Source organism: Otolemur garnettii, unplaced genomic scaffold, assembly GCF_000181295.1.
Source record: "Otolemur garnettii isolate 467f Iridium unplaced genomic scaffold, OtoGar3 scaffold00094, whole genome shotgun sequence".
Classification (NCBI taxonomy): domain Eukaryota; kingdom Metazoa; phylum Chordata; class Mammalia; order Primates; family Galagidae; genus Otolemur; species Otolemur garnettii.
This window is the reverse complement of record NW_003852489.1, coordinates 7992349-8015792: the sequence shown is the minus strand read 5'-3', so window position 1 is coordinate 8015792 and position 23444 is coordinate 7992349. Positions and strand designations below refer to the sequence as shown.

Genomic DNA, 23444 nt, shown 5'->3' with positions numbered 1-23444 from the left:
ACTCGCTTGAGCCCAGGAGTTGGAGGTTGCTGTGAGCAGTGAAGCCATAGCACTCTACCCAGGGGGACAGCTTGAGGCTCTGTCTCAAAAAAAAAGAATGAGGTAACAAGTTGATTAGAATTTTTGTATATATAGGTTGAACTGTTGACTAGCAGATTTCTTTAGGGCAGGAGTACTTTGAAGGCCTATTCAAGCCCCTGTCTGATCTTAGAGGGCATATTGGTTTCTAGCTGGGCTGCAGCCTTCCAGTATATATATGGGCTGTAATTTATACACCTATTGCCATGCTTCAGTCACCAGTCCTATGTTTTTCCACATTTACAAATTTGTTGAAATTAGCAGTCGCCTCTGTTATTGTGGGTTCAGAGCTTCATATTTATTCTTGCCATTTGATTATGTGCAATTCTACCTAAAGTCAGAGGGTTAGACCATATGATTTCTCGATATATGTAAAATAATTTGTACAGTATGACCAGTAAGTACTTCATGAAAGCACAAAGATAGGTGCTGTGTCAGAGAAGCTTCTATGAAATCCTAATTTCTAATTGGCCTTCCTTGTTTTTATTCAAATTAGTGTTGCTGCATATTATTACCATTGATAAATCATTTAGCAGACAAGTTGTTACAGCAAGAAGTTAATTAATGCCAGTTTCTACTCCTGGTTCTGCTAGCTCACTTGCTTAAGATATTTAATATATTTCTGGGTGGTGCGTGTGGCTCAGTGAATAGGGCGCCAGCCCTATATACCACGGGTGGTGGGTTCAAACCTGGCCCCAGCCAAACTGCAACAAAAAAATAGCCAGGCACCTGTAGTCCCAGCTATTTGGGAGGCCGAAGCAAGAAAATCGCCTAAGCCCAGGAGCTGGAGGTTGCTATGAATGGTGAAGCCACAGCACTCTATGGAGAGCGACAAAATGAGACTCTGTCTCTAAAAAAAAAAGAAAAAAAATATATGTATATAGATGGATCTTGATACATCTTTTTTATTACCACGCTTCACATACTTACCTGTTGTTTTTTTTTTCCTCTCCTTTTGAATTGAGGTGTCTTACCATCTGTCTACTTAGTATTAATTCAGGCAATTTTCAGAAATATTTTGGTAACATGAGCATGAGGTCATTTTTTGTTGTTCATTGATGCACATAACCATCTTTTCTACCAGACTGTCATTGTTTTACATTCTGACATAGCTTTAAAAAAAAGTATGAAAATTATATCTAATTCTGAAGTTAAAAGAGATTTTTTAGCTCTGGATTACTAGAAAGTGTTCTCAAAGCATCTAGATTCCTAGAGGCCAGTAGTGTCATGTATTGCCACTAACGGAAAGTCCCCTGTAGTTTTCTGGAAAAGACAAGCTTCTTTTAGCTTTCCCTTTCTCCTTTGATTGAGCCTGCCTTGATGGGAGTATGAGAGGATATGAGGAATGAAAAACTCAAGATCCCCTTCAAGAATCCTGTCCTCCTGAGCCAGATTAGTGGCATTTAAAAAAAAAAAATCCTGTCTTTTATCTATTGCTGTTATCTCAGGGTACCTGAGTTTGCCTTAGAACTTTTTCTAGAACTGTTTCAGTTTTGAAAGTGCTGCCTAGTCAAACACAGTTAATTGGGCCAGGAGAGGCAGTGATTAATTGCTTGTTTATGACTAATCATCCATGAGACAAGGAGAAGCAGCAGCAAGGGAATTGTAATCAACTTTCCTGTATAGCTTCTAAATAAGGCAGCTTATTCTTTTAAAATGTGTAATTGGTTTCAAAGGTAGGACAAATGAGAAAGCATGAATTTAGTGCTTAGCTGAGAAAACAGGGCTTGGTGGAAAGTTTAGGTACTAAGAGTTGGCATTGTTATTTTTATTATGAATGTAAATAAAGGTATTTCTATGTTGCTGTAAAGTTTCAAAGGCAAGGCATCTTTTTAAAACTAATAACTGATATCTTCTATTACTGAAACAGTTCTAGAAAAAGTTCCTGAGGTCAAAAATGACATAATTTTGTTATATTAAGTTGGTTGGGTTAAAGATTAAGCACTAAGCAATCAAGTAAATAAATAGTACTGAAAAGCAATCCCATAGTACTATTTTTTGTTAACTTTTGTCTGTTTCTTTGAGGAGGAGATAAATAAAGCCCTGGTTCTTTTTTGCTTTAAAAAGTAGAGAGGTTAAGGCACTAAGTTAAGACTAGGAGTTCTTCACTTCGTCATCTTCTGTTTTTTAGTGTTTACCATTTCTCATTTTTGTGGATCAGAATAAGATGCTGATTTGTATCTCATCCCTTAATTTAAAAATAAAAAAGCTTATATTTTTCCTATTTAGAAAGCTATATTTGTTCACTATCTAAAATCATAAAATAAAACTAAGTTAAAAGTAAGAGCACCCTTTCTCCCCACCCCGTTCTACCCTCCTATAGATGTGCTAGACATGAATTTAAATCTTGTTTAAAATCCTCTACACCAAGTTATATTTTTTTACAAAAATGAAATCATTTATCATGCTGTTTATTTACTTTTATTTCATAGTCTGCTCTTTTTTTTTTTTTTTTTAAATATGGAACGCTTCACGAATTTACATGTCATCCTTGTGCAGGGACCATGCTAATTTTCTCTGTATTGTTCCAATTTTAGTATATGTGCTGCCGAAGCAAGCACTGCTCTTTTTTTCCTTTTTTACTTACAATATTGTGACATCTTTTCATTTTATTAATAAAATTTTACATCACTTTTAGTTTATGAACATAATGGGTGATTGCTTCATTTGGCCTTTCCCTTATTGTAAACTTTAAAGTTATTTCTATTCCTCTTCCAAAGGAATGGCATAGGGAGTGTCCTTGTAGCTGAATCTTTGAACTCTTTTTGCTTAGGATTGCTTTGACTATTTGGGTTTTTTTTTTTTTTCCCATATGAACTTTAGGATTGTTTTTTCTAATTCTGTAAAAAAGGGCATTGGTATTTTGATGGGAATTGAATTCAATCTGTAAATCATTTGGGGCAATGTGAACATTTTATCAGTTTGATTTTCTAATCCATAAGTGTGAGATATTTTTCTATTTGTGTTGTCTATGATTTCTTTCATCGGTGTCTTGTAGTTTTCCTTATAGTGATCTTTCATCTCATTGGATAAGTATATTTCTAGGGTTTTTTTTTTTTTTATTTGTTTGTTTTTTGGGCAGCTATTGTGAATGGTGTTGAGTTCTTGATTTGATTCTCATCTTGGCTGTTAATTAGTGTTTAGAAGTGCTATTCATTTGTGTACTTTAATTTTGTAACCTGAGACTTTACTGAATTTCTCTGCTATAGGAGTCTTTGGGAGAAGTCTTTAGGATTTTCTAGAGGCACTATCATATCATTGGCAAACAGGATAGTTTGACTTCTTTCCTGATGTGAATGTCCTTTATTTCTTTCTCTTGCTTGATTGCTCTAGCCAGGACTTCACAGTCCAGGCTTCCAGGACTTTCACTACTTTTATATTGTATGAAAGTCCTAGAAGCCTGGACTTGGAAGTCCTCACTGGAGCAATCAAGCAAGAGAAAGAAATAAAGTACCTTTATGTTGTATAAAAGTAGCGAAAGTGCTCATCCTTGTTTTGTTCCAGTTCTTAATGGAAATGCCTTCAACTTAACCTCCTTCAGCATGTTGGCTGTGGGTTTGCCATATATAGCTTTTATTATTTTGAGGTATATTTCTTCTCTGCCTCATTTTTATCATGAAGGATACTGGATTTCTTTTTTTTTTTTTTAAGACAGTCTTGTGCTGTTGCCCCACCTACAGAGCAGTGGCATCATCATAGCTCACAGCAACCTCAAACTTCTGGGCTCAAGTGATCCTCCTCCCTTAGTTTCCTAACGAGCACACACCACCACACCTGGTTTTTTTGTAGAGAGAGGGTTCTCACTCTTGCTCATGCTGGTCTTGAATTCCTGAGCTCAAGTGATCCTCCCTACTTGGCCTCTCAGAGGGCTAGGATAATAAATATGAGTCACCACGCCCACTCTGGATTTTATTGAATGCCTTTTCTGCATCTATTGAGAAAATCATGTGAGTTTTGTTTTCAGTTCTGTTTTGTGTTGTGAATCTTATTTATAGATTTGTGTATGTTGAACCATCCTTACATCCCTAGGATAAAACCTACTTGCTTGTGGTGAATTTCTTTTTGATGGGCTATTTGATTTGCTTTTCTAGTATTTTGTTAAAGATTTTTACATCTGTGTTCATGAAGGTCTGTAATTATTTTTTTTTTGTTATGTCCTTTCCTGACTTTGGTATCAGAGTGATAATGGCTTCAGAATAGAATGAGTTAGGGAGGATTTCCTCTTTCTTGATGTTATGGAACAGGTTCAGTAGGGTAGTACCACTTTTCTTTGTAGGTCTGGTGGAATTCAGCTGTGAATCTTTCTGGTCCTGGGCTTTTTTATTGTGGGATATTTTTATTGAGTCAATCTTACTACTCATTACTGGCATGTTCAGAATGTGTATTCTTCCTGATTCAAGCTTGGAAGGATGTGTTTTCCCAAATTTATTCATTTCCTCTCAGTTTTCTAGTTTGCTTGCATAGAGGTATTTATAGTAGTCTTTGATGATCTTTTGTATTTCTTTGGTATCCAGATGTAATGTCTTCTTTGTTTCTGATTGAGCTTATTTTGAATCTTCTCTCTACCCTTCTCTTTCTTTTTTTTTCTTTTGAGACAGAGTTTAACTATGTCACCCTTGGTAGAGTGCGGTGGCATCACAGCTCACAGCAGCCTCAAACTCTTGGGCTTAAGAGATTCTCTTGCCTCAGTCTCCCAAGTAGCTGGGACTACAGGCGCCCACCACAATGCCTGGATATTTGTTGTTGTTGTTGTTGTTGTAGTTGTCATTGTTGTTTGGCAGGCACAGGCTGGATTTGAACCCACCAGCTCTGGTGTATGTGGCTGGCGCCTTAGCCACTGAGCTGCAGGCATCGAGCCTCTTCTCTCTTCTCTTTGTGGTTAATCTACCTTGTAAGATTTCCTAATTTGACTTATTCATTAATTCTTATTTTTTCCTCCTATGTTGGTTTATTGTTTCTTCTCATTTCTATTCTCCTTGCTATCTGTTCTTTCATTTGAACTGACTCATCTGTCAATATATTTTATAATGAGTAAAGTTGGTGGATATGTAAAACTTCTATATCTCTATATCCAGATAGCCTCCCTAGTGCTTCTGGTATATAGCTTGGGCAAATTAAGTACTTGATCTTTTAGTTTAGTTGATGTGCCTGTAGGAGAAGGTAGACAAATGGGCACACAATGGTTGTGGTGTTCACTTTGAGATGTTGGGGAAGATTGTAAAATGTGTAACAAATTATTAATCTCAGGCCTTTTCTGAATTGTTAAAACTTTTGTGTTGGGATAATATTACTAGGTGGATCATCTGACTTCTAATTTTTTATGTTCCTCTTCTCAGCAATCTGCAGAGCGCTGTGTAAGCACTTTGCTTGATCTAATCCAGACCAAAGTAAATTATGTGGTCCAAGAGGCGATTGTTGTCATCAGGGACATCTTCCGCAAATACCCCAACAAGTATGTCCAAATACTTCTACTTTTTTTCCTCACATAATTTAGGAAATGTTTAAATCAGGTACCTTTTAATTGGCTAGGTAAGAATTTTCTTTTTAATGTGGCTGATCATAAGAGAATATTTTATTGAAGATCAGGAACAGGCCAGGTGTGATGGCTGATGGCTATAATCCTAGCACTCTGGGAGGCTGAGGCAGGTGGATCGCTTGAGCTCAGGAGTTCAAGACCAGCCTGAGCAAGAGCGAGACTCCTTGTCTCTCCTAAAAATAGAAAAATTGGCTAGATACAGTGATATATGCCCTTAGTCCCAGCTACTCAGGAGGCTGAGGCAGGAGGGTTGCTGGAGCCAAGGAGTTAGAGGTCACTGTGAGAAGGATGACGCCTCTGCACTGTGGATACAGCAACAGGGCGAGACTCTGTCTAAAAAATAAAATTAGAAACAGATAAAGTTGTTAGCACAGGGATTAAAACCTGCATTTTCACTCTGCTTTTTTTCTTTTAAAAGTATTGAATTTCTGCCTACATAAGCTTTGTCTACTTTGCTGGCATATGTTAAAATTTAACATAACCAGATTGATGGCAAAGTTACCAGTAAATAGTATTTCTATATATAATCTGGGTATAATCTCAGTTTATGCTTACTATCTGGGTATAATCTCATTTTATGCTTACTATCCAGACATAATTAATGATTGTGTGCCTGAATTGTCTCATTTGGATGACAAAATCATACCCTGCCATAAAAGCCAGAAACACAATGGCTGTGCTGTCCACTTTGCATATGTTGGGAAAAATTATAGAACATGTCACACATTAGTGATTTCATGCCTTTTCTGAATTATTAAAACTACTGTTGTATAGGTGTATTTTTACTCCATAAATTTACCAGGTTGAGGCCTCTTAGATTATGAAGCAAAAATACTTTTTTAGGTTTGATTTGGAAAACAAGTAAATAAGGAATCTGAAAGTGAAATAAAAGCTGGTCTTGTAAGCATCATAAATCTCATTTTCCTTACAATCATAGAGATGTCTCATGCCAAAGCTTCTGATTAATCTTTAAAGGTAATTATAAAGGAAGCAACTCAAAATAAGTAAGCTTAGTGGTAGGATCAAGAATTAGTAGAAATACTTTGACAGTCCAGTGGTTTATTAAATATTATGTATATTTTTAAAAATTTTTGAAACAGTGTTTTAGGAAAGAAGAAAATATACTTTTACCACTCTCTTAGTAGGGTTTCTAATATCTTATTTTTAAACTAATTATTTCTATTTTTTAAAGAGATGGGTTGTCACTGTGTTGCCTAAACTACACTCCCAACTACTGGGGTCCAGGAATCCATTTGCCTTAGCTTCCCAAGTAGCTAGAAGTATAGGCGCACGCTTCTGCACTCAGCTTTTAAACTTCTTAATTAAAAGTGGAGATGTGTCTTAATATCATTGGCAGGGAAATGTGTCTATTTCTGGTTTCTGTTAAGGGGTTATGGCAGTTTACTTTTAAGAAAACAATGAAGAGTCTGATTTAAACACTGGAATATGGCAGATCTTAATTAAGTGTACTATTCAGTTGTCCACACATCTAATTTATCTAGTTTAGTGCCATTCTAATCTTTAAAACTATAATAGCCAACGGGATGGATTCAACATACAGTAAACATGAGAGAACTTTAAGATCTGTAAAAGAGTAAGTATTTGAGTTACTTGTTTCTTTGGAGAAACAAGTCATTAGCGAGAGTACCTTGGGAAGAGAGAATACAAAAAATATCTCTTATAGGGCCAGGTATGGTGGCTCACGCCTGTACTAGCACTCTGGGAGGTCAAGGCAGGTGGATGGCCTGAGCTCAAGAGTTCGAGACCAGACTGAGCAATAGTGAAAGCCCCATTTTTAAAAATAACTGGGGGTTGTGGCAGGTGACGTTAGTCCCAGCTTCTCAGGAGGCTGAGGCAAAAGGAACACTTTAGCCCGAAAGTTTGAGGCTGCTGTGAGCTAAGATGCCATGGCACTCTACCAAAGGTGACAAAGTGAGACTCTGTCTCAAAAAAAAAGAAATATCTCTTACAAAAATGAGAGATAGGTAGATTGAGAATCAGTTACCATTACTAGTTTGGGCACTGTTGTCTATCTAATGACTTTTTATAAAGATTTATGATCTAGTTATTAAAATGCAATTGCAGAGAAATTTAAAACATTTGTAATCTTCTGGGATCTGGGTATGGTGGCTCATGCCAGTAATCTCAGCTCCTTAGGAGGCTGAGGCCAGAGGATTACTTCAGCCCAGAGTTTGAGGTGGCTAGTCTTCTGACATAAAACCTATATATTCTCTTGACTAAAAGAGTTGTAGAATTTATAGTTTGCCAGTTTGGTATAGGGTCCCTCATTTACAGTTTTGCCTCTAACCTTCATTATTAAATACAGTTCTTAGTTTTGCCATCAGTAACATTAGTTCATTTTTTAATATTAGGTATGAAAGTATTATTGCCACTCTATGTGAGAACTTAGACTCCCTGGATGAGCCAGATGCTCGAGCAGCTATGATTTGGATTGTGGGAGAGTATGCTGAAAGAATTGACAATGCAGATGAATTACTAGAGAGCTTCCTGGAAGGTTTTCACGATGAAAGCACTCAGGTAAGTTCCCATCTATCCCATTAGGCCTGGATCTCTTTGGGGAGATTTTAGAAAAAGTAAAAGTTAGTTTCTTCTGTGTCTTTGTATTTATGTATAGTATGTTCATTTTTTTACCCAAAAGGGATAACCCTTTTCAGTTGTACTGATTTCTAGTGTAACAAACCTGTGTAACTTAGACCAGTGGTTCTCAAACTGCAGTGAACATTAGGAACATCTGGGAGGCTTGTTACAGTGCGGGTTGCTGGACCTTAGGTACATGACTAAGTAGGTCTGAGATGGGCCTAAGTATTTGTATTTCTTAAAAGGTTCAGGCTACTGCTACGTTTCCAGAACCACACTTTGGCAACCACTGGCTTAGAGCAGTAGTTAGCAGTTTTCATTTCCTGTCACCTAAGGATGATTACACATTTCTGTCAGTAATGGCTAGGGCTCGTGACAGTACGGATTTTACCTGGGGCTGAGGTGGGGCTTGAAAAGATTTTCTGTGGATGATTAGTCTCCTTCCCATCTTCTGTTCATCTCTCCTACTAAAATTAAAACCATGGGCCCAGAAAAGCAGATAAATTATTAAGCCCTTTTCCCCTGGCATTTTTACACAGAGCAAATTAGGTAATCTACCGCAGTAATTTTAATAGTCCTAATTCAAGGAATATGGGCAAGCCAGTAGCTTTGTGGTTCAGCGGCCTACACCTAATTGATTGTGATCTGACATAATTCTTCTGTCTTGATTCTGGTCCTGGTATGACAGATGATTACATAATTTACCCCAAATTATACCTTTTAGTAGAAGTAATAAAAGCCTTGGTGAGGAACTGGTTTTATCACCATCAGTATGGTAGTGTATAAATACAGGCAGTTAACTGTCTTATAAACAGTCAAAGTTTTGGTGCCGAAAATGCATTTTCCATGTAGGAGGCTAAGTGAGCTTTCAGTTCAGTACCTTTGTATTTCAGATGAATACTTTTGACCACTAATGTTGATACTGGCTGACTTTTAAACTTTTGTCTTATAACCATTATCAGAAAAGCCCCATAATAATTTGTGGGTGGCGAAACACCCCTTTGGTCAGAATGGCAGGGAATTATGGCATTGCCATTTTTTTCACTTTACCAAATTACATTTTTTAGGTGCAGCTCACTCTGCTTACTGCTATAGTGAAGCTGTTTCTCAAAAAACCATCAGAAACACAGGAGCTGGTCCAGCAGGTCTTGAGTTTGGCAACACAGGTAAGAAATCTGGAAAAAGTGCGAGATGATTTACTGTTTTGTTTTGTTTTGTTTTGGGGGGTTAATTCAAAGAGTAATAGCATTTAGATCCTGTTTAAATGTTAAAACAATGCTTAACGTGTTTCACTGAACTGTAGCTGGTTATAAAGCTTTTAAATGATTAGGCTGGTTCCAGTTTTCATGATAATTTATGAAAATTTAACATGGACACTCTTTAGTGTTGCTGAAGGATATCCTTATATGAAAAAGACTTTGTCTGACTTAGGTGAAAATGACAATTTCTGATAATACCTCCTTCTAAGTGACTTCATTTCAGCTTTCAAATAAAAGTACCATGTGGAAATGGTAGATGCTTCAACATAGTTTCATGTTTTGTTCTACCTTCTAGAGTAGTTGCCTTTCTCTTGAAGATTATTTTAATGTTATTTACTTTTAAATTTTTATTAATTTATCTATTCATTTGAGATAGGGTCTTGCTCTATTGCCTGGGGTAGAGTGCAGTGGTGTTGTCATAGCTCATTGCAACTTCAGACTCCTGGGATCAAGTGATTCTCCTGCCTCAGCCTCCTGAGTAGCTGGGACCACAGGCCTGCCCTACCACGCTCAGCTTATTTTTCTGTTTTTCTGCAGAGACAGGGTCTTGGTGTGCTGCTCAGGCTGGTCTGGAATGCTTGCTTGTCCTCAAGCAATCCTCCTGCCTTGGCTTCCCAAAGTCTTAGGATTGTAGGTGTGAGCCACTGTGCCTGGCCTCTGGAGATAATTTTAAAGTGCTAAAATATTTTCGGCCTTCCTTGGAATTATTTCATGTTTTTGTTTAGAAGAAAAGAGGTTTACGTGGATTCTGATTTGAGGAGTATGGCAACTCGCCTTAAAGATCAGGTCATCATTTTAGAGCTATAGAAATCAAAATAATTTCCTTTTTCTAGTGTAACTAGTATAATCATCAGCTCATAATGATTTAGTAATATTTTTAATTAGATTCGAGAGCAGACTAGATTTAACTATCAGAGTTAAGATTGTATCTGCACATGGAATCTGATTCAGATACTCAATTTACCATTTTTCTCTCTTCATCTCCTTATAATGGTATATCATCAAAAATTAAAACCCTTTTATAATACTTTGTCTAGTTCTAAGCTGTCATTTTTCCTAGTAATTTTTACATCTTTAAAAAATTTATTTGTAGCTGGGTATAGTCCCAGCGCTGTGGGAGGCTGAGTCAGGAGAATTGCTTGAGCTCAGGAGTTTAAGACTTGCCTGAGTGAGAGTGAGACCCTGACTCTTAAAAAATGAAAACCCCAGCCATGTGTCACAGCGAGTGCCTGTAATCCCAGTAGCTTCTGGAGGCTGAGGCAGCGAGATGCCTACAGCCGAGTCTGAGGTTGCAGTGAGCTATGATGCAATTGCACTCTGCTCAGGGGATAGGGTGGGACTCTTGTCTCAACAAAAAATAAAAAAAGAAAAAAGAAAAGAAATAATAAATAAGCAAGGAAATTAAATAAAATTATTTGTAAGAACTTTTTGAAGTATTTTTAAAAAAATTTCTTAAGCATCTTCCTTTATTGGAAGCAAAACAATTTCTATAAGCATCAGTATTAATGTATTTTATTTATTTACTTGTTTGAGACAGAGTCTTGCTCTGTTGCTCAGGCTAGAATTCAGTGGTATGATCATAGCTCATTGTAGCCTCAAACTCCAGACTCAACAATCATGCCCTACTATGTGTGTTTTTTTAAGTGTGTGTGTATGGAGACAGGGCCTCAATATGATGCCCAGGTTGGTCTCAAATTCCTGACCTCAAAGCAGTCCTCCTGCCTTGCCTTCCAGAGTGCTGGGATTACAGGCATGAACCAATGTATGCATCTGGTTATTTATCTGTACTGAATTGAGGATTTTAGACTTCCTCTGTTTAGATCCTTGATTAATACATTTTTATCTCTGTTAGGATGAATTCAAAACAGTTTTTTCATTTTTTCTTTGTACTCTGTTTCATGTTTTTTTTTTCTCTTTCTCTGTTTCATGTTTTAATTTTAAACTCTTAAGTACATATAGAATGACAGAATTGGAACAACTCACATTCTATCAAAACAGTTTCTAAAGAGAATTTTGGCCTTGCTCTCTCTGCTTACCTGTAAATATTCGGGCAAGTGTCTTTGATAGTTTCCATTGTTTTCGCAAGTTCTAAACCTTATCTTAAGGCCTGTGTGTTTGTATTTAACAGGCAGCATAGTTAAGCTGTGTTTGGGGTTCTTTTTGGAGTTCAAACTTAAATAGCTTTCAGTATTTACCAAATTTGACTGAGATTGACCTGTTTAGGGAGATTTTGCTTACAGGTTACAAAGTAGCACTGTTCTTATAGTCTGAAATTTACCTCTCAAGCCACATTAATAGAGACCTGGGTAACTAGAGTGTTGTTTTTGACCCTAGTAGAATTGCCGTTTTGAATAACACTGACACCATAAGCCTGTAGAAAGGTCATCATGAGAAACTGTCTTATTTGGGTCTGTTGTCATTTTGTTATTAAAGTCATTTATTCCATTACATATTTTCTAGCAAGTTTTGGATTTTCAGGTATGTTGTTGTATAGTTGATTGCCTTTCTGAATGGCTTGCCTGATCAGAATTCTTTTTCACGTTGATGGTTTGAAACCTTAGAATCAAATGTAAGGATTGCCCATGAAAAGTATACAGGTCATTGTGGCATTCATTATTCTGCCTCTAGTTTTTTGTTTTTGTTTTTAATAGACAGTGTCTTGCCTGATACCCAGGCTAAAGTATAGTGGCATCATCGTAGCTTATTGCTGTCTACCAGATACTCAGAAGGCTCAAGTGATCCTCCTGCCTTTTGCTATCTGGGACAACAGGCATGAGCCACCTTGCCCAGCTAATTTCTTTCTTTTTCATTTGTTTTTGTAGAAACAGGGTCTCATTATATTGCCCAGGCTGGTCTCAAACTCCTGGCTTCAAGCAGTCCTTCTGCCTTGGCCTCTAGAAGTGCTGGGAATACGTGCATGGGCTACTGCACCCTGCTTTACTAGCTCTTTCATGCTTTCTAGCCTTAGATGCATTTTTATAAGCTTTGCTAAATCCTTTTCTAGAATAGAGCAGGGCCTTAACTCACTTAATCTCAATAAAGGTTGGTATTGTTACTATTCCTGTTTTGTAGTTGAGGAAACAGAGACACAGAGAGGCCCAATTAATATGGCACAGAGCTGGGGCTCAAATCCAGGTAGTCGGGCTGCAGGGTCCATGTTCTTAACCCACTATGCTATGCTGCCTTTCTATTCTGAAAGTTAAGAATAACCTGGAGAATACACTTTCCGTGCCTAAAGCACTATTGTGGATAAGCTAATATATGTATGTTTTTTCTAGTTTTAAGATGTTTGTGGATAATTATTTTATATTTGGCTATAAATAATTAATAAGCAATTTTTCTAGGCTTGTCTTTTATGTCTTATTAATTAATAAGGTCTGAGGAGTTATAAAAGAGTAAGCATACTTATGTAAGTCTTTTCCCTGGAACTTTTCTCTTTTTTTCTTACATAAATAAAACCTAATAACTATAGCTGGAGAATACCAATTTAAGTTTAAGGGTACTGTAGTCCACTGAATTTTGTTGATTTTAATTGAGTTGGGAGGTTCTGTTTCTGCTGTTTCCACTGATTCAGGACACAATTGAGCAAATTTCTCTCATGCTGCTTTTTCCTGTACAGTAGAGTTAGTATTATTATTTCCTTATGCTGAGAATTAATTAAATGAAATATATATGAAATTTTAGTTCTTTTAATTTTAAACAGTGTGATAGCATAATTGCAGATATTGTTAGTTAGGAGGGGAAAGGAACAACCCTTGAATCCAAGGATTCATTTCAAAGATTTTTGTGTGTGTGTGATTGTATCTTACCTTTATAAGGTAATTAGTAAAGAATACATGCAAGTGGCTAGACTTTAGTAATTATCTTCTGTGGTATCTTCTAAGTCATCATCTTAGTTTTTCTACCTGGGAAGTGGAGACCACCATCCTCACAATTACCTAGGCTGCTGATTAACTAATTCTTAGGCTATACTTCTGACATAATGAAACAGAATCTCTGTGTTATTGCCCTTGGGTTCTGTACCTCCTTTTTCTTCTTTCTTTTAGAGTTGAGGTATTGCTCTGTTGTCCAGAGGGGAAGTACAGTGGCATGATCCCCAATTCATTGTAGCCTCAAAGTGATCTTCTACAAGGCATAAGTTATCACACTGGGCTGATTTTTTTTTTTTGAGACAAAGTCTCACTTTGTCTTCCTTGGTAGGGTGCTGTGGCCTTATAGCAATTCTCTTGTCTCCGCCTCCCAAGTAGCTGGGACTACAGGTGCCTGCCACAACACCTGGGTATTTTTTGTTGTTGTTGTAGTTGTCATTGTTGTTTAGCAGGCCCAGGCTTGGCTCAAACCTGCCAGCCCTAGTGTGTGTGGCCTGTACCCTAACCACTGAGCCATGGGCATCAAGCCCATGCCTGGCTGTCTTTTTAGAGACAAGATCTCTCTCTGGCTCAGGCTGATCTCTTACTCCTGCCTCCGCCCCTCAAGGTACAGGACTTACAGGCACAAGACATGGTTCCCTGCTGGATTCTGCACTTTCAACAGCTTTTTTGGTGTGTTAAAATGTCACATTATAGTTTAAGAGTTAATGTTTTAAAACTGGCCTGGTAAGGATTGTTCTAGAAGTTCTTCCCCTGAAGAAGGCATATGAAGCTAGTAGTACAGTAGATCCAGAACCAAACTTTCTGTGTCACTAAACATTTGTCGGCAACTTAAGATCATAAAAAGTTTCTTTTTTCATTTATCACAAACTTTGCCTGGCTTCACTTCTTGTGGCCTCTGTGTGACTAGTGAGGTAGTGAAGGCCACCTTCCAGTAGGCCTGACAGATCATCCGCATAACACTAGAGTTTGAGCAGGACGAGCTCCTTCCTCTCCTTCAGTCTTGGGAAATTTCTCCTAGGACTGTACTTTTCAGTCTGGTGTCTATTTGTATCTACAGTGTCCATACCTTTGATCCAGTAACCATCTCTAGCAGTTTACTGTGTTGCAGCAGTTTGAGGGTGTGGGGGGAACTGTCAAACTTTTTTGACAGAAATATATAATTTTGTGAATTCCTACAGGAATTTTTCCTTTTGGTCATTTGGTTAAATATTTGCTTGATATGTGAGAAACAATGTGAACTGAAAAGTGTTTTGTTTTGAACCATATGGTGTAAAGTTTAATACCTTTAACAATATTACTAATCCAGGCTCGGGGCCTATAGCTCAACCGGCTAAGGCGCCAGCCACGTACACCTAAGGTGGCGGGTTCGAATCCCCAGCCCGGACCCGCCAAACAACAATGACGGCTGCAACCAAAAAATAGCCAGGCATTGTGGTGGGCGCCTGTGGTCCCAGCTACTTGGGAGGCGGAGGCAGGAGACTCGCTTAAGCCCAGGAGTTGGAGGTTGCTGTGAGCTGTAATGCCATGGCACTCTACCCAGGGGGACAGCTTGAGGCTCTGTCTAAAAAAAAAAAAAAAAACAATATTACTAATCCATAAAGACACGTTGCATTCTCTTAAGTTAGTAAGTCAAATGTAGTGTTTCTTTTAATTGTGCAATAAAAAGCATAATTTCTCTACAAATTCTAAATGACATGTCCTTTGGGGACTGAGTATATAGATTAAAATTTAACTTTTAATTGGTGTATCAAAAATCTGGAGGAAAAGGGAGTTGTTTCCCTGACCTAATATTTTGAGAAGCTTGTATTCTGCTCTTTTAAAACAGCAAATTGGTTTTGTTTTGTAATATATAAACTTTGGTTTCAAATGAAGATCTAAGTAAAGAGATTTCAGGCTGTTATTTATAAAGATTTCCTTACAAGCAAGTTATTCCTCAGTCTCCATAAAACGAAACAAAATCAGCTAAATTGTGTATGATTATTACTGTTTTTTAACTCCTGTATTTCAAACACCAGAGACATTTTGATGCCTATCCATCTGTGTTTTTTTTTTCTATCTATGTTTTTATACATGTAAGAAGAAGGATAATATAACCTATAAATGTGATAAAGATTATCTTTAAATTTCCCATTTTAGTACTCTGTTAATTTGCTGTATCACTGTGTTCATTATGCTTTTAGTCTTTGACCAGCAATCCATTATAAGTGCAAGTTAAACAAAGCCTGACTGAGAAAACTCATTTAAAACTATGTAGTCAAAACTATCAGGATAGTTCTTCCCCTCAGTGGGCTGAGGTGAACTGTGAAAATGATTTGCTATTCACTTGACCTAGAAAAACCCATAAAATCATGCAAGTCAAGAGGTTCAAATCTTTGCATTCATATTAAGAATACTTGTGAAACTGCCCAGGCCAACAATGGTTTGTATGTATGAAAAGCCAAGTATCCAAAAGATAACACATTATTTTAAAAAAATGTTTTTTAAGTTCAGATTAATATGAGAGTACAAACAATTAGGTTACAATATTTGCGTTTGTTAGGTAAGGTCCCTGTTGTAGTTGTGCCTCTCACCAGGAGATGTGCCATATACCCTTACATTGTGCCCATTAGGTGAGCACCTTCTACCCTGAAAGATGTCACTTTAAAGAAACAATGTGTACTATTCCGATGTTAGAATGGTAGAGCTGGTCAGTGTGCCCAGGCCAAATAGTGAGGCTGGGCACAGGGTTGGTGGCCCAAAAAGAGTGCTGAATTTTTACTGCACATGCTTAAAAATATAGAGCATAATGCTGAACTCTAGGTTTAGATGTGGATTCTGTGGTCATTGAGCATATCCAGGTGAACAAAGCACCCAAGATGTGTTGCTGAACTTACAGAGCTCTGGTCAGATTCACCCATACACAAGCTCCCTCTGCCATATGGACACGATCCTTACTGAGAATGACCAAATTGTTCCAAAACCAGAAGAGGAAGTTGCAGAGAAGAAAAAGATATCCCACAAGAAACTGAAGAAAGAAACACATGGCATGGGAATAGAGGCAACATAACAAATATAAATAACAGTTAAAAAAAAACCCAAAACTAAAACCTATCGTGATGATTGCTGATATTGAGCTGAATGATAATTACCTTCAGTGGCTAAATTGTGAATCAATTCATCTGTTTACTTAGAAATTCACGTAGAAGCCCTTAAATTGGCTCAATTTAAAAGAATTTTTTTTTTGGAAGGGGGAGACAGGTTCTCACTCTGTTGCCGAGGCTAGGGTATAGTGGTGCCATCATCATAGCTCACAGCAACCTCAAATTTCTGAGCTCAAGAAGTCCTCCTGCCTCAGCTTCCTGAGTAGCTGGGAGTAGAGGTGCATGCCACTGCACCTGGCTAATTTTTTAATTTTTTATAGAAATGGAGTCTCACTATGTTGCTCAGACTGAAAAGATATTTTTTGTTTGTGTATGATTTTTAAATACAGAAGTTGAAACGGACACTCATTGCCTTTAATAACCTAATGCCATTAGAACAGCTTATGCATAAATAAATGCCATTGAATAAACTTACTCTAAAAAGCAGATATCAGGACATTTATCACCACTTTGTAATGATCACAAAGATAATAAACATAAGATAGGAAGACAGAACAAAAGAGGCAACATTCTAAATGTTCATCAGTGAAGACCAGTGAGTAATGGTGCAATGAGGCATCACCGTGGAAAACTGCTGCTGTGTGTGTCAGTAGTGAAAGCAACTTCACAACAGTGTGTATGGAGCTGCTGTTTATAAAATAAATTGTGTGTGTGTTGGAGAGCTGTCTGGACAGATACATATCGTGGTGTTGGTCATGGCTCTTTGGGGGATAGGGAGTTGAGATGGGGAGGAGTTGGTTAATTGGGGCAATTACACACTTAAAAATTGTGATATTGGGCTGGGCAAGGTAGCTTACACCTGTAATCCTAGCACTCTGGGAGGCTGAGGTGGTGGATTGCTTGAGCTCAGGGCCAGACTGACCAAGGAGACTCTATCTCTACTAAAAAAAAAAAAAAAAACTTAGCTGGGGCCATTGTGCTAGGTGCCTATAGTTCCAGCTACTTGGGAGGCTGAGGCAAGGGCATCGCTTTTGCCAAGAGTTTGAGGTTGCTGTGAGCTGTGATGCCACAGCACTCTACCGAGGGTAACAGAGTGAAGCACAAACAACAATGACAAAATTGTGTATGGTAATTGGTATTTCTTTTAGCCATGAGCATATATAACAATTAAAGACCACTATAACAAAAATCAAGACCATTAAATTCGTGTCATCCCATTTGGAAACACTTAGTTAGATGCTCTCTTATAAGTATATGCTCATACTATATTGAAATAGTTAATAATATTCTGTGAGGTTCTTAAAGCTAAGCACTACTACTTGTTATCTCTTTATTCCCAGGGCCTAGTCAGTGTCTCCAGAGGAGATACTTAATAAACATTTGAATGAAGAATGAAAGTATGGGTGTAGTATCTGTAAGATACACCACATGTTGTGAATAATCTCACTGATACTTATAGCAGTTTACAAAAACATGATATTTATTCCCCAAGGCTATCTCAGCCAGTTAACTTTTACCAGATTTAAACTTTATTTTCCTCTTCCTAACCAGTTTTTTTAAAATTAATATAACAGTACATACAATTAGGTTACATCACATTTGTTAGAAGTCCTAACTGTATTTAAGCCAAACTTCACTTTGAATTTGAATCTTAGGACCAGCTCATCTCAATTTATATTTTGATTCCTTGAAACATTAGACATTATAGAATTATGACTATATCCAAACTACTTTGAGTCTAAATGAAATACAGCCAATCTGCGTAAATCCCTACAGCACTGGCCTGATAATAAATCCAGCAATTTTGATTTCTGTGTGGAGAACTGTTTGAACTAAATCTTTCTTGCCTTTGCCTTTTCATAAGGATTCTGATAATCCTGACCTTCGAGACCGAGGCTATATTTATTGGCGCCTTCTTTCAACTGACCCTGTCACAGCCAAAGAAGTGGTCTTGTCTGAGAAGCCACTGATCTCTGAGGAGACAGACCTTATTGAGCCAACTCTGCTGGATGAGCTGATCTGCCACATTGGTTCTTTGGCCTCTGTGTACCATAAGCCCCCCAATGCTTTCGTGGAAGGAAGTCATGGAATCCATCGCAAACACTTGCCAATTCATCATGGAAGGTAAGTAGGAGTGAACTAGGTTCCATTCTTTGTTTAGAGTTGGTTGTCTTCATGCTTTTATAGCCTGGAAAACAACTTGCTATGTATTTTACTAACTTAACTACTATACTGAAGGCTCCATCTGAATACCAGTGACCATGCATGCATACAGTAGGTGAAAGGATTCTCTGTGTTCCAACCTAAAAGTATAATTTTTAGAAAATGTTAGTAAATTAGACCTTCTATGATAATGTCTGAAAGGTGCTTAAGTTTCCAGTGAGAAGAGGCCTGAAATATTCCAAAAGTTGAAAACTTGGGGAAAAAACCTATATGTATGTACTTTGATCTTTACATTTTACTACAGCTCTGGTTGAGGCTTTTGAATAAAGTTAGCAGGTACTATTTCCTTACTCTGTGAGGCTGTTAAGGAAATAATATTTGCAGGATTGTTTTATAAAAATAGCCAAAATTCTGTGTGGACAGAGTTTGCACCAAATTACATCGATCTTATCAGTAAGGAAATGGTTGTGAATAGGCTGTCAGGTAACACGAAGCTCTTGTTTTGTAGCTATCTTAAAATTTTTATTAGGAAGAAGTACTGTAATAAAACTCTTAAAATGAGTATCTCATGAAGCCACCTTCTGGAAGAATAGAAATTGTCTCTGAATCTGGTATATATATAATGTAAAAATTTACTAAGTGTGCACTGTAGATTCATGTATACATCACACGCCTCAAAAAAAAATGGATATTTCAGAATTTGATTCCTTATCAATCAAAATTGATTGATAAAAATCTACTTAGGTCTAAGTAGAATTTTCTTCCAGAGTAGTTAGAATAATTGAGCTTACATTAATGGTATAGTTCTTGTACCATTGTCTGATGTATATTGTTTAAGTGTGGCTAGAGTGTAGAATTTATTGCTTTACAAATTAGTATACTCAGTATTTTAGCTCTATTTTAAACAGACTGTGGTCATAAATAGGAAAGGGCAGCACTCAAGAAAATGATTAGTAATTTTTTGTGGCCTTTAATTAAGATGAATTTTTGGTTTTAGGGCAGGTTCTGTGATTTTTAACCCAAAAGAGATGGGAGTTTTCATAAGGATTAGGCCTTAAAAGAAGTTAAAGTGTTTCTCCTTACAGCAAACTTTTTTTTTTGGTAGGGAGGGGTGTCTCACTGTCACCCTGGCTAGAGTGCAGTGGCATCATCATAGCTCACTGCAACCTTGAATTCTTGGGCTCAAGCAATCCTCCTGCATCAGCCTCCTAAGTAGCTGGGACTATAGGCAGATACCATGATTCTTGGCTAATTTTTACTAGAGATGGGGTCTTACTGTTGTTCAGGCTGGTCTTCTGGCAGCAATCCATCTGCCTTGGCCTCCTAGACTATTAGGATTATAGGCATGAGCAACCTGTACCTGGCTGGCAAGCACATTGTCATTTTAACATTCTCTTAGTAACAACTATTTAACTTATAAGGATTTTTTTTAGTCTGTGCTTTAAGTTTTGATATAGATATGGCAACTTTTCTGTTGTGACTTGCCTCTGTATCATTTATGTACCATTTTAGTCTAGCCCTCTGTCTTAATAACTTTTGATCCTCCAATGGGAGGGGAAATGAAACAAATCAACAAAAAGAACACAAGGAGAGAAACACTATTTAAACTATCAAAAATAATCTCTTACATAGGCTATTACCTTATTACCTAAGTAATAGACTTTGAATTGTTACCTTCACAATATGGTTCCTGTTTGGATAGCCTATCTTTTGTCCATTTGTACTTGTTTTATAAAGTACTGGGAAAAATCCCCTTTGATATAAATGGGAATGTTACATTGCTTCAAATGGCATGTCTGTAATGGTATTGACATTACCTAAGCTCTCTTCTGAAGCATAAGGTTAGGTGATTCAGTGATATGAATTAAAGTAACATTTTAAAACCTTGTTCTGCCTCTTCTAGGGGCTTAAAGATACTTAGCTAGGTCTTTTAAAGTCACTTGAGTATTGGCTTTTTACTTGGGTATTGCTTACTGTGCTTATACTTGTCAACTACTCTATGAGGGTGAGGTGGTAAGTAGTTGTCTAATTTGGAGAAATCTTACCTTTTAAAAATATGCCTTTGATGACAGTTATGTAGTCATTTTCCATGAGTTCACATGGGAAACATTTTCATATTTTCTTGTATTTTCTGTTTAAGCAGAATGTATACTAATGGTTTATCATGTTTTTGTAGAATCTGTATGATCATTTATTTTTTTCCATCTAACTCACTTTATTTTCTCATAATAATAAAGAAAAATATGTGTATTGATACCTGTTCTGTCTCCTGTTTAGAGGTACTGATAAATCCATATATTCTGTAACATTTTCTAAATGGTACATATCATAAGATGGCAGAATTTCATGTATAGAGAAGCCTGTACAAGAGTTCATATTTTTCTTGCCAGGGATATATGCAATAGCATCACTCTTTTGATTTCTTAATATTTGGCCCCTTCTCATCTTGGCTTCCTTGATACTCTCTCTCTCATTTTTGCAGTCCCCTGTTTAGTCTTTTCTCTCATCCTTAATGATTTGTAGAAATTGCTTGTATAATTTGGATGCAAGTGCTTTGTAAGTGCTTTGTATTGTGAATATCTTCTCCTATTCTGTCCTTAAAATCTTCTTAATTCTAATGTTCTCAATTTTAAGGAAGTCCAGTTTATCAGTTTTTTCTTTCATGGTTAGTATCTTGTGTTGAAACTTTTATCTACTCCATAGTTGCAAAGATGCTACTCTAGGTTTTCAGCTGGTTTTGCCCTTCACATTTATATCTGATTTATCTCACTTTTGGTTTATATGGTGAGGTATAGGGGTCATGCTTAATTTTTTTCCTGCTATCCAGTTGACTCAGTACCACTTATTGAAAAGATCATCAGTTTTCCTGCTAGTCTTTTTAATATCTCTTGGAACTCATCGCTTTGTTTTTATTTTTACCACTTGTTGAGCTTACATTATTGCATATATAGTTAATGCAGTTTCCAACCATAATACACATAGCTGCTAGAATAATGTTCCTCTAATGTTATTTTTAGTTTTTTTCCTTTGTTCAAGAAATAAAAGTGATTCTGCATTCCCTAGCATATCAAACATTAACTCTCTAGACTGATTTTCAAAGTTGTACTTCCCTAGTCCTCTCTTTCCCCCCCAAATCTTAATCATTCACAATCTCTATTCTTGCCAATATCTTTTTTGCCACTCCTAAAGTCAAGTCATTCATTTCTGTGCCTTCGCACCGTGCCCCCTCTTTGGATGTCTCTTCCTGATAGTTCCTCATAAGACCATTCTGAGAAACTTTTAGTATCAGCTAAAACCCCTAGTTTTATTTTACTTCTCTTCTATAATCATGCCCTGTCAGTATGTAGACACACAATATTTGTTTCTGCTGTTAACACAGTCAGCTTGCTTTTCAGAGATTTTGTAAATGCCGATTGTTTGTTGACATAGTAAGCTATTTGAGGGTAGTAGGTACCATATATTTCTCTGTACAGTTTCTACAGAGAACCATGGAATGCTTCTTCCAGTGTTTAACTAAAATTGACTGACAAAGTCATATAATGTAATTTATTTTCATCTTAGCAACTGTGTTTTGATAAGAACAAGAATTGTTATCTCTTCATGAACATGCACAAATGGTTATAAAAGGATTTTTTCCTCCTGGTTTATAGTTATATGTTTGACATCCATTTGTTGCCTTGTTGCTATGTTGTAGGTGAAACTGACTTTTTTCTTTTCTCCTTTGTGTCCCTGTGACTACAGCACTGATGCAGGTGACAGCCCTGTTGGCACCACCACTACTACCAACCTGGAACAGCCTCAGGTTATCCCCTCTCAAGGTGACCTTCTTGGGGATCTTTTAAACCTTGACCTCGGCCCCCCAGTCAATGTGCCACAAGTATCTTCCATGCAGATGGGAGCAGTGGATCTCTTGGGAGGAGGTCTAGATAGTCTGGTAAGCATCTTTCTTGTCTTTTCTTTTTGGCTTATTTTTAGTTTGTGATATGTTAGAGATCTTTAAATTATTCAGATTTTTAGAACTAGACCTTTCCTTGATGAGCAGTAAGGTCCTTTGATAAAAGACAGGATTATTTTGTCTTTAGAAAGTTAATTACAGAACTGTTCATCATTGGTAATAGGGTATGTCTACAAGCATATGGGATTATTTTATTGTTCTGCCTCTAAATAGAGCTTCTGCTATTTAACCAGCCTATTGTTTAGCAGTCTTAATGCTTATTATCCTTTCCAGAGTTTACTGTTGCTCCTATTTCTTAACTCTGGATGGCCCCTCTAAATTCTTTTTGTGACCCGAACAGCATTAAAGAGGTCTTGTTCAGATCAGATCATCCTATTTTGAGGCTTTCAAACTTTGCCTTTTTATCATTGACTTATACTCTAATTCTAAATGTTTCAAGGCAGGCATTTGAGACATTTTTGCATAAAATATACCTTTATTACAGTTGAAAGGACTGCTCGATTGGTTCTTTTTTCCCTTCTTCCTTACCTGCTCTACCCTGTCATACTTCCAATTTTATTAGCTTCCAGGATTCTAAAACTAAAAGGCTCCAAAGTTCATATCTGAATATGTGCCACCAATGGGAACCAAGATTATTTTTCCTTCCTATACAAGATAAATGAGAAATATTAAGGATGACCAGTGGAGAGCAGGCCAGAAATAACAGGTCTTATCACATGACTCACTGCAAACTAGGTACTTGACTGTGGTGAAATTAGAGGCTCTTTGAGCTAGACAATTGTAAATAAGATGTTTGTCAACCTAATGACTATAAAGATGCCCAAGAATGATTTGTATCCCAGTATCACTGGAAGGCAGATAGCAGATGTGAAAATATATGTCCTCAGAGATGATATAAGCAAA

The 23444-nt window shown here is 37.0% G+C and overlaps 1 protein-coding gene and 1 non-coding gene across 2 annotated transcripts in view; one reads left to right on the top strand and one right to left on the bottom strand.

Moving 5' to 3' along the window:
- Positions 1–23444, top strand: part of AP2B1 (adaptor related protein complex 2 beta 1 subunit) — a 132686-nt gene that overhangs the window by 39862 nt on the left and 69380 nt on the right. Inside the window, exons 10-14 of the mRNA XM_012808758.1 lie at positions 5415–5530; positions 7987–8152; positions 9280–9378; positions 18288–18547; positions 22328–22520. Coding sequence (XP_012664212.1) covers positions 5415–5530; positions 7987–8152; positions 9280–9378; positions 18288–18547; positions 22328–22520 — 834 coding nt within the window. The remainder of the gene's footprint in view (positions 1–5414; positions 5531–7986; positions 8153–9279; positions 9379–18287; positions 18548–22327; positions 22521–23444) is intronic.
- Positions 2533–2639, bottom strand: LOC111727119. Its single transcript, XR_002774747.1, has one exon. It is a non-coding gene; the product is annotated as a U6 spliceosomal RNA (small nuclear RNA).